The sequence below is a fragment of the Athene cunicularia genome (assembly GCF_003259725.1).
Source record: "Athene cunicularia isolate RWA chromosome 3 unlocalized genomic scaffold, athCun1 chr3_part1, whole genome shotgun sequence".
NCBI classification, from domain to species: Eukaryota; Metazoa; Chordata; class Aves; order Strigiformes; family Strigidae; genus Athene; species Athene cunicularia.
The window spans coordinates 23524787-23538074 of NW_020799097.1; the positions used below are offsets into that span (position 1 = coordinate 23524787).

Below are 13288 nucleotides of genomic sequence, written 5' to 3' on the forward strand. Positions count from 1 at the left end.
TAGAAATACTGCACCAGCTGTGGATTCTCCTCAGATCATGATAAATGGGGAAATGTTTAGCTGCTCATTAAAATAGCTTCCTAACTATTTTTGCAGAGTATACCGAGCAGTTTGAACCATAGGGACCAAACAGAGTATTGTAGTTCTTAAACATCACATGGGTATTGTGAGGATTCTTTAGTTACAACTTATACTCAATTACAATTTACAGTATTGTAAAAATGATAGTTACTATTGCTTACAAAAACATGAACTCTGATAAAAAAAATAGCAATTCAATGAACAACAGTAAACATAATTTGTATTCAGATATCCAAAGGTGGGAATTCAGAACATGATTTTATTCTGTTACAAAACCTCTAGTCTAGCAATTAGTTTAATTCTATTTAAGTTTAATTCTATTTAAGATAGATTCTATTTAAGATACAGATTATATTTAAGATAGCAGAAAATGGAATTCTACCAAAATCTAAGACAAGGTAAAGAAAATTCTCCAAAATACATAGTGTTCTATACTAAATAGAATTTACAATCTAAAAGACACAATAATAGTGCAGACTTGGTTTATAAAAGCAACTTGAAACTTTTCCTTGCTAATTACTGTCATTTTTTTACAGTTTCAGTACTCTGCTTACTCTTATTGGCATTTTCAATCTTAACATTTCATATTTAAAAAAATGTCTTTCAAATAGTACTTATCAAAACTAGTTATAAGTGACATGATGTGGTGTGAATTGATACTGATTGTCTGCATAGTGAATATCTTTGGAGACTTGGTTTATATTTTAATTTGGTATTGATAATTCAAAACTTGTGTGGTAGCAGACTACTGCATACCTTAAGTGTTCGGTGAGCTGAATCCTCCAATAAATGAAGACTGTATACTAATTATAATGAATGCACATTATATCCTGCTTTATTGTGATTCTGTAAAAGTAATACATTTTAGAAGAACTCATTTATGGCTTCACCTGACACTCACTAATAAACTCAACAGGAAGGTTAATTATTAGCAGAAACGCCTTTTTATCCCATCTACTCTACAGAGTCCTTCTGTGAACTGCCATGAGTGTGAACCATTAATCTTACTTTCCCTGCAGCTTGCTAAAATACAGAATTGCAAGCTCATTTATTTGGTGAAAACTCATTGTTAAATAAGTCAGTAAAAAATAATAGGCCTCTCATTTTCTGAAAATGAACCTAAAAGATCTACATTAGTGATTTCTCAGCTGTATTTGTTCTATTTTGTCACTGGCAGGAAGAAAAGGTTAACTGCACACATATTCATGAGGAGGCATAGAATAGTGGGAGTAACATTTGCCTGCTGTTGGTGGTCCACACAGTTTAGGAAATCCTACCTTAGAATACCTTAAGAATTTCCATGAAATGAAGGCCATAAAAATTTCCAGAACTGGTTGGGGTTTTTTGGGGGGAGTTTTTTTGTCATTCCTTACATTTGCAGTGTCAAGGACAGATCTTTAACCTAACCCACTCTCTGCAATTATAGTTTACTCGTGTTATAAGGCTCTCCATTATAGCAATCTCTCTGATATAAAACTACATGAAATATGGGGTTTGTGTATATATACTTTATCCTTTTTGGCTTGACCGGCTTTTTTGTTTAATTCACAAAATTGGTACTGTAGAAGTTAAAAAATGTTGCTTGGTAATTTCACAGATTAGGTTTTACATGGCACCTGTTTTTATGAAAGACCTCAACATTTATATTCCTCTGAAATAAGTAATAAATACTTAAATTAAATATTTGAAATAGTTTTATTATGCATAGCAATCTAGGGTGAAAATCAATTTAATTTATTTAGATCTAAAACTCTTCTTGTATACAAACCTGGAGTTTTAGTTATTGTTTCATTAACTTCTCTCACTCCTTTACCTACAAGTAAAAAGACAAATTATCATTTTCATGAACATATTTGGTTTCTTTTTTAAATAGAATGTTAAAACAATGCCTCATGGGTGCAATCATCGCTTATCCAGTAGAGCCATATTTAAAACAGAAATAACTGGCCTTGAATGCTTTACATGTTCAAACCTATACAATTACACCAAACTATCAGAAAATAATTAGGTAAACAACATTTTTACTCTGAAAAGTTGTCTGGCTAAGTATTTCATACATTAAGGCCTAAAATTTTTATATCAGTCCCAGTGCTATAAAAGAGAGCCTTATAGAGGGGACAAATACTATATCTAATTATGAATAATAGTATATTAAATATAGTAAAAATTGAGTTAATAAAGATTGATACATTTATAACACAAACCAGCAAAAGCTAGATAGGTGGATTAAGATGGGAGGATCATATATCATGGGAAAGGATCATGAGCAGTATCATTTGCTATATTTCTGGTACACTCAGCAGAGTTATGTCCATTGAGCCCAGATCAAGTTCTGGCATCGTATCATTAGCCACTTTAAAAAGGCTAATGTCCCATAGGAAGATTTGGTCTTGCATGGATTTTCTTTAGGAGCAGAAACTCACTGATTAGACTGGTCAAATGTTAAGTGTAGGGCATTCAAGGAGAATTATACCTAAAGACTGTAAGCCAATTAAAAAAAAAAAAACAAAACCAAACAACCGAATTCTTGCGTATAGAAATGTTTTCCATAACTGTTTAAATTAAAAAAAATAAAATCCAAAAAGCAAACAAGATTGTTTATCTTAAATTATTAATTATATAATACCCATGAAGAATCATCCTTTGGGGAACTCGAATAAGAAGATACATTTTTATGTAGATCACATGTCTTGACAATGTTGAAACAAAGTCTACCCATACATTAATGAAAATCAAATATTGTTCAAACATCAAATCTATTTAGTGTTCTCTGACATATTAGAAATAAAAGTTATGTTACAAACAGCTTTCCCATGGCATCTGACTATTTTTCCTTTATTCATATTCTAAATATAATTTTGTTTTATTTTTCTGAATTGGGAACTTATAGCCATATTTATTTGCATGTGAAGAGCAAATCTAGCTCTCATAACTATATACTTAGACTTATCTACCAAAACTATATGAAATTTACACTGATATAAATAAAAGTGTAGTCTGGTGCAAAGATGGGGGTTTTTTATTATTTATTTCATTGTTAATTTTTATTTTAGAACATTTTCTTAAACAAAAATCATTCCTGAATGAATTTAAAAACCAAGCTATGAAATAACTTTTTTGTTCTTAATAGAGAATCATACATTAAACACTGAATACTTTGAAATATTCCTTAAAACTATGACATAAAGATAAATACAGTTAAAAGTAATAGTTTCTATTTGCTAAATTTTGTTCACTGTTGTTAGGGATAAAGTTATGTATGCATGCCTGTGCATTTACATGCATATATCCTCATGTTTTCCTCCATGAGTTCTAGATGCTATGCTCACTTTTATTTCTTCACTGTTTCTTTCATAAAGCAAAAGCTGTCGTGTCATATGTGGCTTTAAATACCAAGTGGAAAAAATTAATCCTACTCTTATAAAATAAAAATTTCAGGGAAAATGAAATCCAACCAAGTAGGACCCAACATATCACTTGAGTAATGACTTACTTTTACAAATAGGTGATTTTCCTGTCCATTTCATATCTGGTTTACATGTCCGATGCTCTGATCCACCAGCAAGAAAAAATCCTGGCTGACAGGTATACACCAAAGTATACCCTAAAGTAGGAAGATCTATTGCTTTCACATCTACATGTGCCGGTGTCTCTGGCTGCCTGCAAGCATGAGCTGCAAAGGGTTTTTTAGAGTTAGAAAAAGTGGTGGTAAACAGTTTCCATAGGATTAGACTATGCAATTTGAAATAAATGTATGGCAACTTATTCCCTGTCATTATGTAAACTTTGTACACATTTTAGAAACATCAAGTAGCTATTACCTGTAAAATTAAAGCTCTGATGTATAGTTTTATCATTGTGGGAAGATGGAAATGATACTATCATGTATTTTTAAATAATACACCAAAATTAAATCATGATAGCAAACAAAAAAGAGCTAAGATGAAGGGAAGCACGTGCCATTGTACATGGTGCAGTGATTGGTCCTGTGAATTATTGTACTGTCATAGCTTCAAGCATCACTTCCACTCAATGTTTTGAAAATGAGAGTGCTTATTGTGCTAAATAAATCTATTAAAAATTTCAATTGAAATAAATGTTCCATAGAAAGACTTTGTCATACTACATTGATTATAACAGATATGGTTGCACAGCGCGCTTCTTTCTCTGTGCTCCATGGTGTTCATTTATAACAACTCAAAGGTTTGAAATAGGATAAGAATCTAAGGTCATTCTAATGAATCACTATTAACTTAGTTCAGTGTATTTTAATACAATAGTTATTTGATGTCTTCAAAACCATACAGAGCTATAAACACATTAATCATTTGCATAACCATGCAAAGCCCAGAAAAGCTGAATTTTGCTGAGTTCTAGTTTATGATTCACAAAACACTAACCAACAAAATAGCCCCCTGCATATTTCAGGCCACTTTCTGTTCTCTATTAATCCAAAACACAGAGAAAATCTAGTTTAATTTAAAGCAATTAATGCAGTGGGTTAATGAGGACAGACTTTTTAGAGTAAAACTGATAGAATTATTTTGAACTTCATGAAAAAAAAAAATCAGAAAAATCTTACTTCAAATTAAGATCCCAAATACAGATTTAGTCTTAGAATAGGAAACAAAAAGCATTTGAAAATACTATTTAAAATAAAGTTTAATTTTTGATAGTATATAATTTATTATGAACGTCCATATGCATCACTGTAACTCTTTTAAAATTGCACAGTGTTCTAACTCATTAAATAAGTAACCAGACTTACGAATGCATTCAGACTGTATGCCACTCCAAGTTAAGTTAGCAAGACAAGAACGGGTGGTAGATCCCTGAATATGATAACCTTTTCTGCATCTGAAAAAGACTGTGCTCCCAACCTAAGGATCAAAACAGAATATTAGATAAAAGAGGTATCTATCATGTGTAGTCAGATATCAAGACACTGATAAGCTACTAGATAGATATTTTTAAAAACAAAAAGATATTTTTTTTACAGTTTCTAGAGTTAACTTTTTTTTTTTTTTTTTTTTTTTTTTTTTTTTTTTTTTTTTAAACGTGCTGAAAAGTTTGAGCAATTGGCATTTGGTAAACTTATTTAAAAGCCATAAGTGGAAAAACATTGACAAGGCTGTGCACATGGAAAAGAACAACACTCATACATTTCAGATTATCAGTTTGTCAGTCTGACAGAAGCAAATTAAATGACCAACATGTCTCTCTTTCCTGTACAACACTGCATATATTTCAGTAGAACTTGACCATAAAGTCTGTTTCAGAGGTTTCTCATCGTGCGACTTGACTAAAAATGGTTTTTAAGAGAAAAAAGAAAAAAATATTAAGAATTGTTCCATCTACAGATAACGTACTAGAGAAAACTCCAGGCCACAATTCCTTGCACTGTATTTGTTACTATAAACTATCCAAGTCTTACTTGAATCGTTCAGATAGCAGGGTGATGTTATAGAAAGCCTTCCTATGGTCAACTGTGATATGACCTTCCTCAGAAGAAACGGTAAAGTAACTGAGAAAACTCTGGACTTCCACTGAGAGCAGAAATTCATGAAGAGGACATGTGATGAAGAATTTGCATGTGATGAAAACTGCTTGTGATGAAGAATGTTCCTAACATATGAGAGAGAAACTGTGTGGAAAATTCTAGTAAAATGGATTAATTTATGGTACTGACAAAAGTAATCAGAATATAACTCCAGGCCAAGATATTTAAGGATGAAAGGCTGAGAAATGTTTTCATTTTGGATAAAAAACCCTGGCAATAAATATGATCAGATGAAATTTAAAAAACGCACAAAAATTAATATTACTTGAAATTATATGACTTAGTAATAAAGTAACATATCACATAGACAAATCCAAGTAAGTTGCAAATGAGTAGTGATCAATGCATATTAATAAAATAGCTTTCAGGTATGTAAATGCAGATTGCTCTACACTGCAAATATCATAGAAGGACTTCAGTAGACATTAAAAATGGACAGTTATCTTCAAAAGTGGATACCTGTTAACTATATACTCAGTTACATTAAAACAGGTTATCCTGATAGATGTTCAGCAAACGCAACACCAATTCTCCCTGAAGTGGCTTGGGAAATTCACTGATATTTTTAAAGGTCAAATTGTTGATATGGCTTTGTAGACTTCTCTATTTTTAAAACATATTCACCTCTCTATCTTACCAAGGACACACAGCATGTCATTAGTAGAGACTACAACAGTGTGGCTGGTCTTGACTCTAAGTAATCTTGTTTCTTGTGAAATCGCCAATTCTGGTATCAGTAAATAATGATGAGCTGCAAATATTTCCTCACTGATCCAAAAGACAAAGCAAAAACATAATGTCTAGGTTCAAGGTAGAGTTGTATGTGTTTCGCATTTTACAAATAAATGTAAAAATAAAAGCAGTGCACTCTTTGTATAACATTTGGATGAAAAACATTGGAGGCATTTGTAAGAGTCACAGTGCAGTGAAGCATAAAATGCACAAAATGCACAAAATGAATGGGGCAAGACAGGCTGCTGGTAGATAGGGGAAAACCCTTCAAAGGTCTGCTGCCTGTCATTACACCTTTCTGTAATGAGGAAAGACTTAAAAGCTGGATTACAGAAGCTTGGCTAAATCATACAAACAGGAAGCCCCGCTAATCACATAGGCCCTCCCCATCTACTTCACTAGTAATTGGAGAGAAGTCTACATCTTGTTGTACCAGATAGTGATCTGAGAAGAAAAGTACAAATGAGAAAGACTAAATACAGAACACATGAAAACCTATTATTGTTGCCTCTAGAGGTGAATAAGAAGAGAAAATTAGCTTTCATGTTCAACAGGCATTAGAATAGTGAATTGGCCAGTACAATTCTGGTATTAAAGACAACTTTATGAGGCAGAGAGGAGGAGAGAAAGAAAAAAAAAAAAAAAAACCAAACCAAAACCAAACCAAACCAACCAACCAAACAAAAAACACCCAGACATAAACCAGAAAAACCAGCAAACCTCTGATTCAAATTAGGTGCAAAGATTAGAGTTTGTTTTGAAATGATGATGGGACAGGTACAAGGTCCAGATGAGATAACATACAGAAAGGTCCAAATGAGACAACATACAGAAAGGCATCTGCACTTGTTACTGGGAGAGACTACCTATTACTAGAGGTGTTACCTCACCTTAGGAGTGAGGCCACAAGATGTGGCTAGGGGAGAAATGCCTTGGCATTTGCAAGCCAGGTAGGAGCAGAAGGTGAAGAGCTGACAGCAACAGCAATGACAGACATCACAATTGCAGGAGAGGGAGGGTACCAATAACCAGAGGAACTTACAGAAGGGATTTTTTGAAAAACAGTTCTACTGGCTTGATTGTAATACCATGTGTCACACTGCCCTACGTTCAGAAATAAGCAGGTAACTCAAACAGAACATATTTTAGATTCCAATTACAAATATTTACACCTGAAGAATCTATCCACATGAGGTCAATCAGTCTATATAATGACTGTGGATTGGTCATTGTTGCATCTAATTTTATTTCCTCAGTCACTTTCCTGGCTGTCACTTAGTAAACTAATAACCTGTGAGGAATTTGGAAATTACAGAAAATAAATTAATCAAAGAGAACCTGGATCTAACACATAGAATAATTATATGATCTCTAACGGAATAAAAAATAACATGAATAGTTAATTTAATAAAGCCACTTGCTGACTTTTTTGTCAAGGACTACATGGCCTTTGGATCAGACAGGTCTTTGGTTGTTAGGTATTTACTGACTATTCATCAATGTATGAAAGAATTATGATCATAAAGAAAAGTAATTATGTCATATCATATTAGGTAATCAATTTATAAATAGTCTTCCCTACTGAAGTCTCCTAAAGAATTGAACACTTGACATATTACGAGGTTAGAAGTTTTTTCTTTAAGCTGTATTTTAATAAAGCTGAGAATGAAGCATGAGTTTTTATTAAAAAAGGAGTGCAAATTTCCTACATTTTACATCAGACATTTAAGTCTACAGATAATTTAATATATTTGTAATTCTTAAATGCATCTTCATTTTACAAAACTAATAAATAAAAGAAAGAATTACCTCATAACCTCTGGAACTGTTTTGTATTCCAAAATGCGGAGTACCAGGGTCTGTACATGTGTTGTGAGCTGGATCTAATGTAAATGTGAAACACAACAGATATTATTATGGTATAGAAAGAGTACTCTAAAACTGTTTGGAAAGATTAAGTCATTTCATCAATGTCTAATGATGACAAAAATTGAATTTTTAATGGAATTTGTGTATTTATATATATGTGTGTATTTATATATGTTACATTTGTATTTGCAAGATAAATCATAATACTTTTTTTAAGTACACTGTCATTATTTAAGGGTATTTTTTGCAGGCATCTTTGGCAGTGTAGACTTTAGCATTAGGATTGCATTAAGTTATGCTAAGCTTATCCTTTTAAGCCTTTTTGAATACCTAATATATCCCACTATTTACAATGCAGATGGACCATACAGGGAAATCTTTTCCTTCTCTTCATTCCCAATTAACAGTTTAATGATTAAGTTCAATTTCTTAAAAAAAACCCTAAAAAACAAACCCCAAACCAGCCTGATTTCTTATAGCAAGTAAAATACTTAATTTTTTTGATAGAATATTTTTCATTGTCACCAAGAAAACAAGTTTCAAATGGACTACAGCTTTGTTGCTGGAGAATGAAAAGAGAGTCGTGTGTCGTCCCCCCCCCCAAAAAAAAAAAAAAAAAAGCCAACAGCATATAACTGATTATCTGATGATCAGTTTCGTGAACAGAATTTAAAGCAGCCTGAAACTATTTTCAACTCAGCGATGTCCACTTCAGATTCTGATGGTGTATTTGTTTTGAGGTTGCCCAGTCACATCCACTAGGTAGGCAGCACAGGATTGATCCAATGGATCTTTCTGTACTATGTACTTCTTGGCAAGTAAGTCTGCTTTTGTGCTGACATTGTTTTATGAAGAAAACAGCTTGGGACTATATTTCACCTGTAACCATTTTATTTTTCTGTAGAGGGAAAACTGAAGTTATCATGTACAATAACATAACACTTCAGTTTTGGTCAACTTTCATTTTCAATGTTGACCATCAGTAGAGCATAATATTTCAACTGGACTGATATTTACCAAAGGGTTCAAAAGCTAGGTGTATGTTGTGCTAATGTGTGAGAACAAAATTGAAACTTATTCTGGACCTTGAGCTGTTTGAACAGCTCAAGAACTTTTTACAGATTATCATCAGCTGGAATGCTATTGCTAATAATAGACAGATGAAGATGAACTGACATTTTAAGAGATGTTTCATCTGCAGAAACAGTAGGGAAAAAAGGAAGAATTCTCAAAGTATGTAAATTATCAATATACAGAAATAGAAAAGCTTGCTATCATTTGCCATCATATGGCACTTCTAGGCAGAGGTCGGTATTGTTCACTGACCTTATTTTTCAAATTGCTTAACAATAGTATCTGTAAATATTTTAGATGGTCTAATATTTTCTTTTTACAATTACATAAAAACAATGATGTAAAAGAAATGCTTATGTCTTTGATGTAGTATTTTCCATGTGCTTCTATATTATGCTATATAAAATATAAATGGAAATGTCATTATGACATTTTGATTCTTCACAATAGACCTGAGATTTAGATTTTGTAAACATTCTTGCATCTGTTACAATACATAGATACAAGATGGATTGCCCAGTTTATAAAAACCAAGGACAGAAGGAGTTTGAATTCATATAAAAGAATTGCATTGAGTGTTAATGTCTTAATTTACAAATACAGGTTGCTCTCAATAACCATGCTTACCACCTTTTTCCAGAATGCCTACCCCAGCTCTTCCACATAGACAATATCTCAGCCATAGCAAATTATACAAATGGGCTACAGTCTGTATCTGAATGTGTTTGTTTAGAAATATCAAAGATGATTGATTCTGATGTCAGTGGCAATTACAGGTGGCCAGCGTTTTTCTGTTAGTCTGATTATGTAACATGCTAAAAGCCTATCAGTTACACATCAGTCAGCAAGAAACTGATAGTACTTGTCAGTTTATCGGTATTTCAAAAGATCAGATGCAGCATGTTTCATGCTTTTGAGCTGTACAAGCCACTTTCACAAAATCCAAACCCCTTTTTGATTTATAATTGTTTCTGACAAATGCCTATAACTCTCCAATGACAGAATCTGATCTTTAATCTGCCAAAGTCTTCAGTGTATCTAAGAGTCTAAAAATAGATGGAACAAATATATGCGCTTCCACTTATTGACTTTCTACATTTCCAGCAGACAAGCAATCATGTAAATTTACAAATTGCTTCATATGTGATTGTGTTTATCCTAAAATTTTTATCCTGAAAATATAACCTTATTTACCTAGTTATTTTTATATTACACAGACATTTTCTATATCTGGAAAGCTAATTGCTAGATTTATGATACTGTAATAGTTTATCAAGAATATTCTCAGTAGAAACAGCAGAAGCAGTGGTAGTTATTACCAATGCATGTTGGCTGAATTCCACTCCAAGTACCATCTGCTTGACAGAATCTTCTTGAAGAGCCTATCAGAATAAAAGGAGGTCTGCACTGAAAGCTAACTTCAGATCTGTAGGTGAAACTTTTTCCACTGAGACGTCCTTCTGCTGGAGTACCAGGATCACCACAGAACACAGCTAATACATAAAAAAGGAAGAAAAAAAAAAAAAAAAATAGGCTATTAAAAACTGCACACGCTTCAGCTGAAGTATTCTGCATTGTTTTATGTGCAAGTCAGGCATACTGAATATGAGTGCAAATGCTATGTTCATTTGTCTGTGTAGGATTGTAGCTCAGATTAATTCTTGATGGCAACTTACAATTAATTGTCACTGTTATAGTTACTATAAGCATAAAACTTAACCTGGAAAAATAGACCTTTTAATTGAGACACTTAAATGCTGATTAGATTTGAATGACAAAGTAATCTCAAAGTAGACAACACTATATTGTAATGCTTCAAAATGTATCCAGTTTTCACACCAGTCACCCTCAGCTGAGTAGGCTGGAAATTTTTTCCCTGATTAAGTAAAGGAAAAATGTTTGTCAGTGTCCTGACAAGAATTGAAGGACAAAGAGATGAGCTGACAGATTTAGAAGCAGCTGAAAACCAAATACAAACAAGGTATGAGGGTATGTACTCATCTTCAGGAAATAAAAAGTAATTTAAAAAGAAAAGCATGATTTAATATTTTAAATAATTTAAATATTATAAAATCTATAAATATTATTTAAAATAATTTTAAAAGAAAAGGCTATGAGCTTAAAGGTGAGGATTCTTGTTTTCACCTGTTAATGCGAATGGAAATAAAGAAGAAAAAAGAAGTGCAAGGGAAAATTTTATTCATGCTCACCACAAGTTGAATTCAGAAAGATTATCAGTAAGGCAAATGGTGATGGGTCCAATTAGGAAATAAGAGATGAAGATGACTTTTGGGGAAAGGAAGAAGACCATGACCTTAAATGTGCACAATCCCTCCATTTCATAAGAAGGTATACTTTCTGGAGGAGGGAGAGAGAGAATTCTGCAGTTGTCCATATATTGGTGGATCTAGCTAAGTCCTTTTTAAACTGTGAGAAAATGACTGGAGCACAACACAACTGACTGCAGCTTTGGTGAATCCCAACACAACTGTACCCTGAAAACTTACGCAAACATTGTGGGATGTCTCCCCGCCAAATTCCTTGACCCTCACAGGAGAGAATAGATGTTTTAGATAGCTGATAGCCTTCTGCACAGCTGTAACTCACACTGGCACCCCAGCGATAATCAGATCCTTCCACTTTCCCATAGAGTACTGGTGGAGGGGGGCCACAGGTAATAGCTGTGTCACAAAAAGACAAGTTATCATTTCAAGACTTTATAGGGTTTAAGAGAATGCAACATAATATCTACTCATACTTTTGAAACTAAAAATAATATTTAATGTTGTGCAGTTCCAAAAAGGCATTCCTGTGTCGACAAAGCACCCTGTAATAGAGAGAAAACGAATTTAAATACAAAAATACCACCTCTAGGTTCAGGAAGTCCCTCAGCTCTAGGTTGCTGGAAGCCAGAATAGTATATAGCTTATCCAGTTTTGACTTTCATCCCTATATATTCATTACTGATCATTGTTGGAAACAGGCTACTGAGCTATGCAAAAGTTTTCAATAAATATGATTTATTTCAATAAATGCGTTTCTATGATTCCATGATTCTAAATATTTACATTCTACTTAAAACTAGTTTTCCAGCACTATTTAAAGCCCTTAATATGACTTTGTTTATTCACCTGCTCATTTTCTAAGGCTTTCAGCTCACAATGGACATTGACTTAATTGGTAATTAGCGGCTGAGGCTCTTTAAAATATATTCTGATGTTTTCCAGCTTCAGAAAGAGTGCCCAAAATTATGAAATCTGGAAGGACCAAGTTTACATTTACACATCAGTTCTTTCAGCAAAGAGCACAACCGTAAAATCACTCAGTCAGTGATTTTTACAACAGAAAATGCAGTCAGTTGAATACATCTGCCAAAATTTAATTACTAGGCTAGACTTAGACATCACTTTAAAGGAGTGCTAGATGAGTTGGCAATCTAGGCCTTTTATAAGCAGAAGATGCCCTAGGCTATTAAATTTAGTCCCTGAGCTCCCATAGTAGTGCTAACAATTTTCACGAGGCTGCCTTATTTGCCTTTCAGCCTCATCCCCACTATGACCTTTATGTTATTACTTGTAATTAGCTATTTGTGAATCATTTTTTTGGTCAATTTATAATGACTACGTTACTGCAACAAGGGAATCTTTACAGAAACTTTGGTTTGCAGAATCCCTTTACAGAATTTTGGCCATCTAATTCAAGATAAAAGGGCCCAAAAAGCAAAATGAGTACTTCATTCCTAGCATTTTAAATTGAGCACTCTGATAATCTTCATTGCAGAGTGATTTGATTCTACTGTAGTCACTCATGTTGCTATTCTGACTGGTATTATACCACAGCATATGTGCAAAATAGACACAAATTTTACACAGATACTTATCTAAATGTTTTAGCTGCATTCGCATGTTAATTGTCCTAGAGACTATTTTGACAATTTTTTTATACATAAAGACACTGATTAGTGATTTTTCA

General features: G+C 33.0%; 1 protein-coding gene across 1 annotated transcript in view; it reads right to left on the reverse strand.

Annotated features, from left to right (window-relative positions):
- The window catches only part of CSMD1 (CUB and Sushi multiple domains 1), a 1016265-nt gene that overhangs the window by 16604 nt on the left and 986373 nt on the right, over window positions 1–13288 (reverse strand). Inside the window, exons 61-66 of the mRNA XM_026844050.1 lie at window positions 11824–11997; window positions 10636–10809; window positions 8183–8256; window positions 4850–4961; window positions 3575–3754; window positions 1850–1894 (exon numbers count right to left, since the gene is read on the reverse strand). Coding sequence (XP_026699851.1) covers window positions 1850–1894; window positions 3575–3754; window positions 4850–4961; window positions 8183–8256; window positions 10636–10809; window positions 11824–11997 — 759 coding nt within the window. The remainder of the gene's footprint in view (window positions 1–1849; window positions 1895–3574; window positions 3755–4849; window positions 4962–8182; window positions 8257–10635; window positions 10810–11823; window positions 11998–13288) is intronic.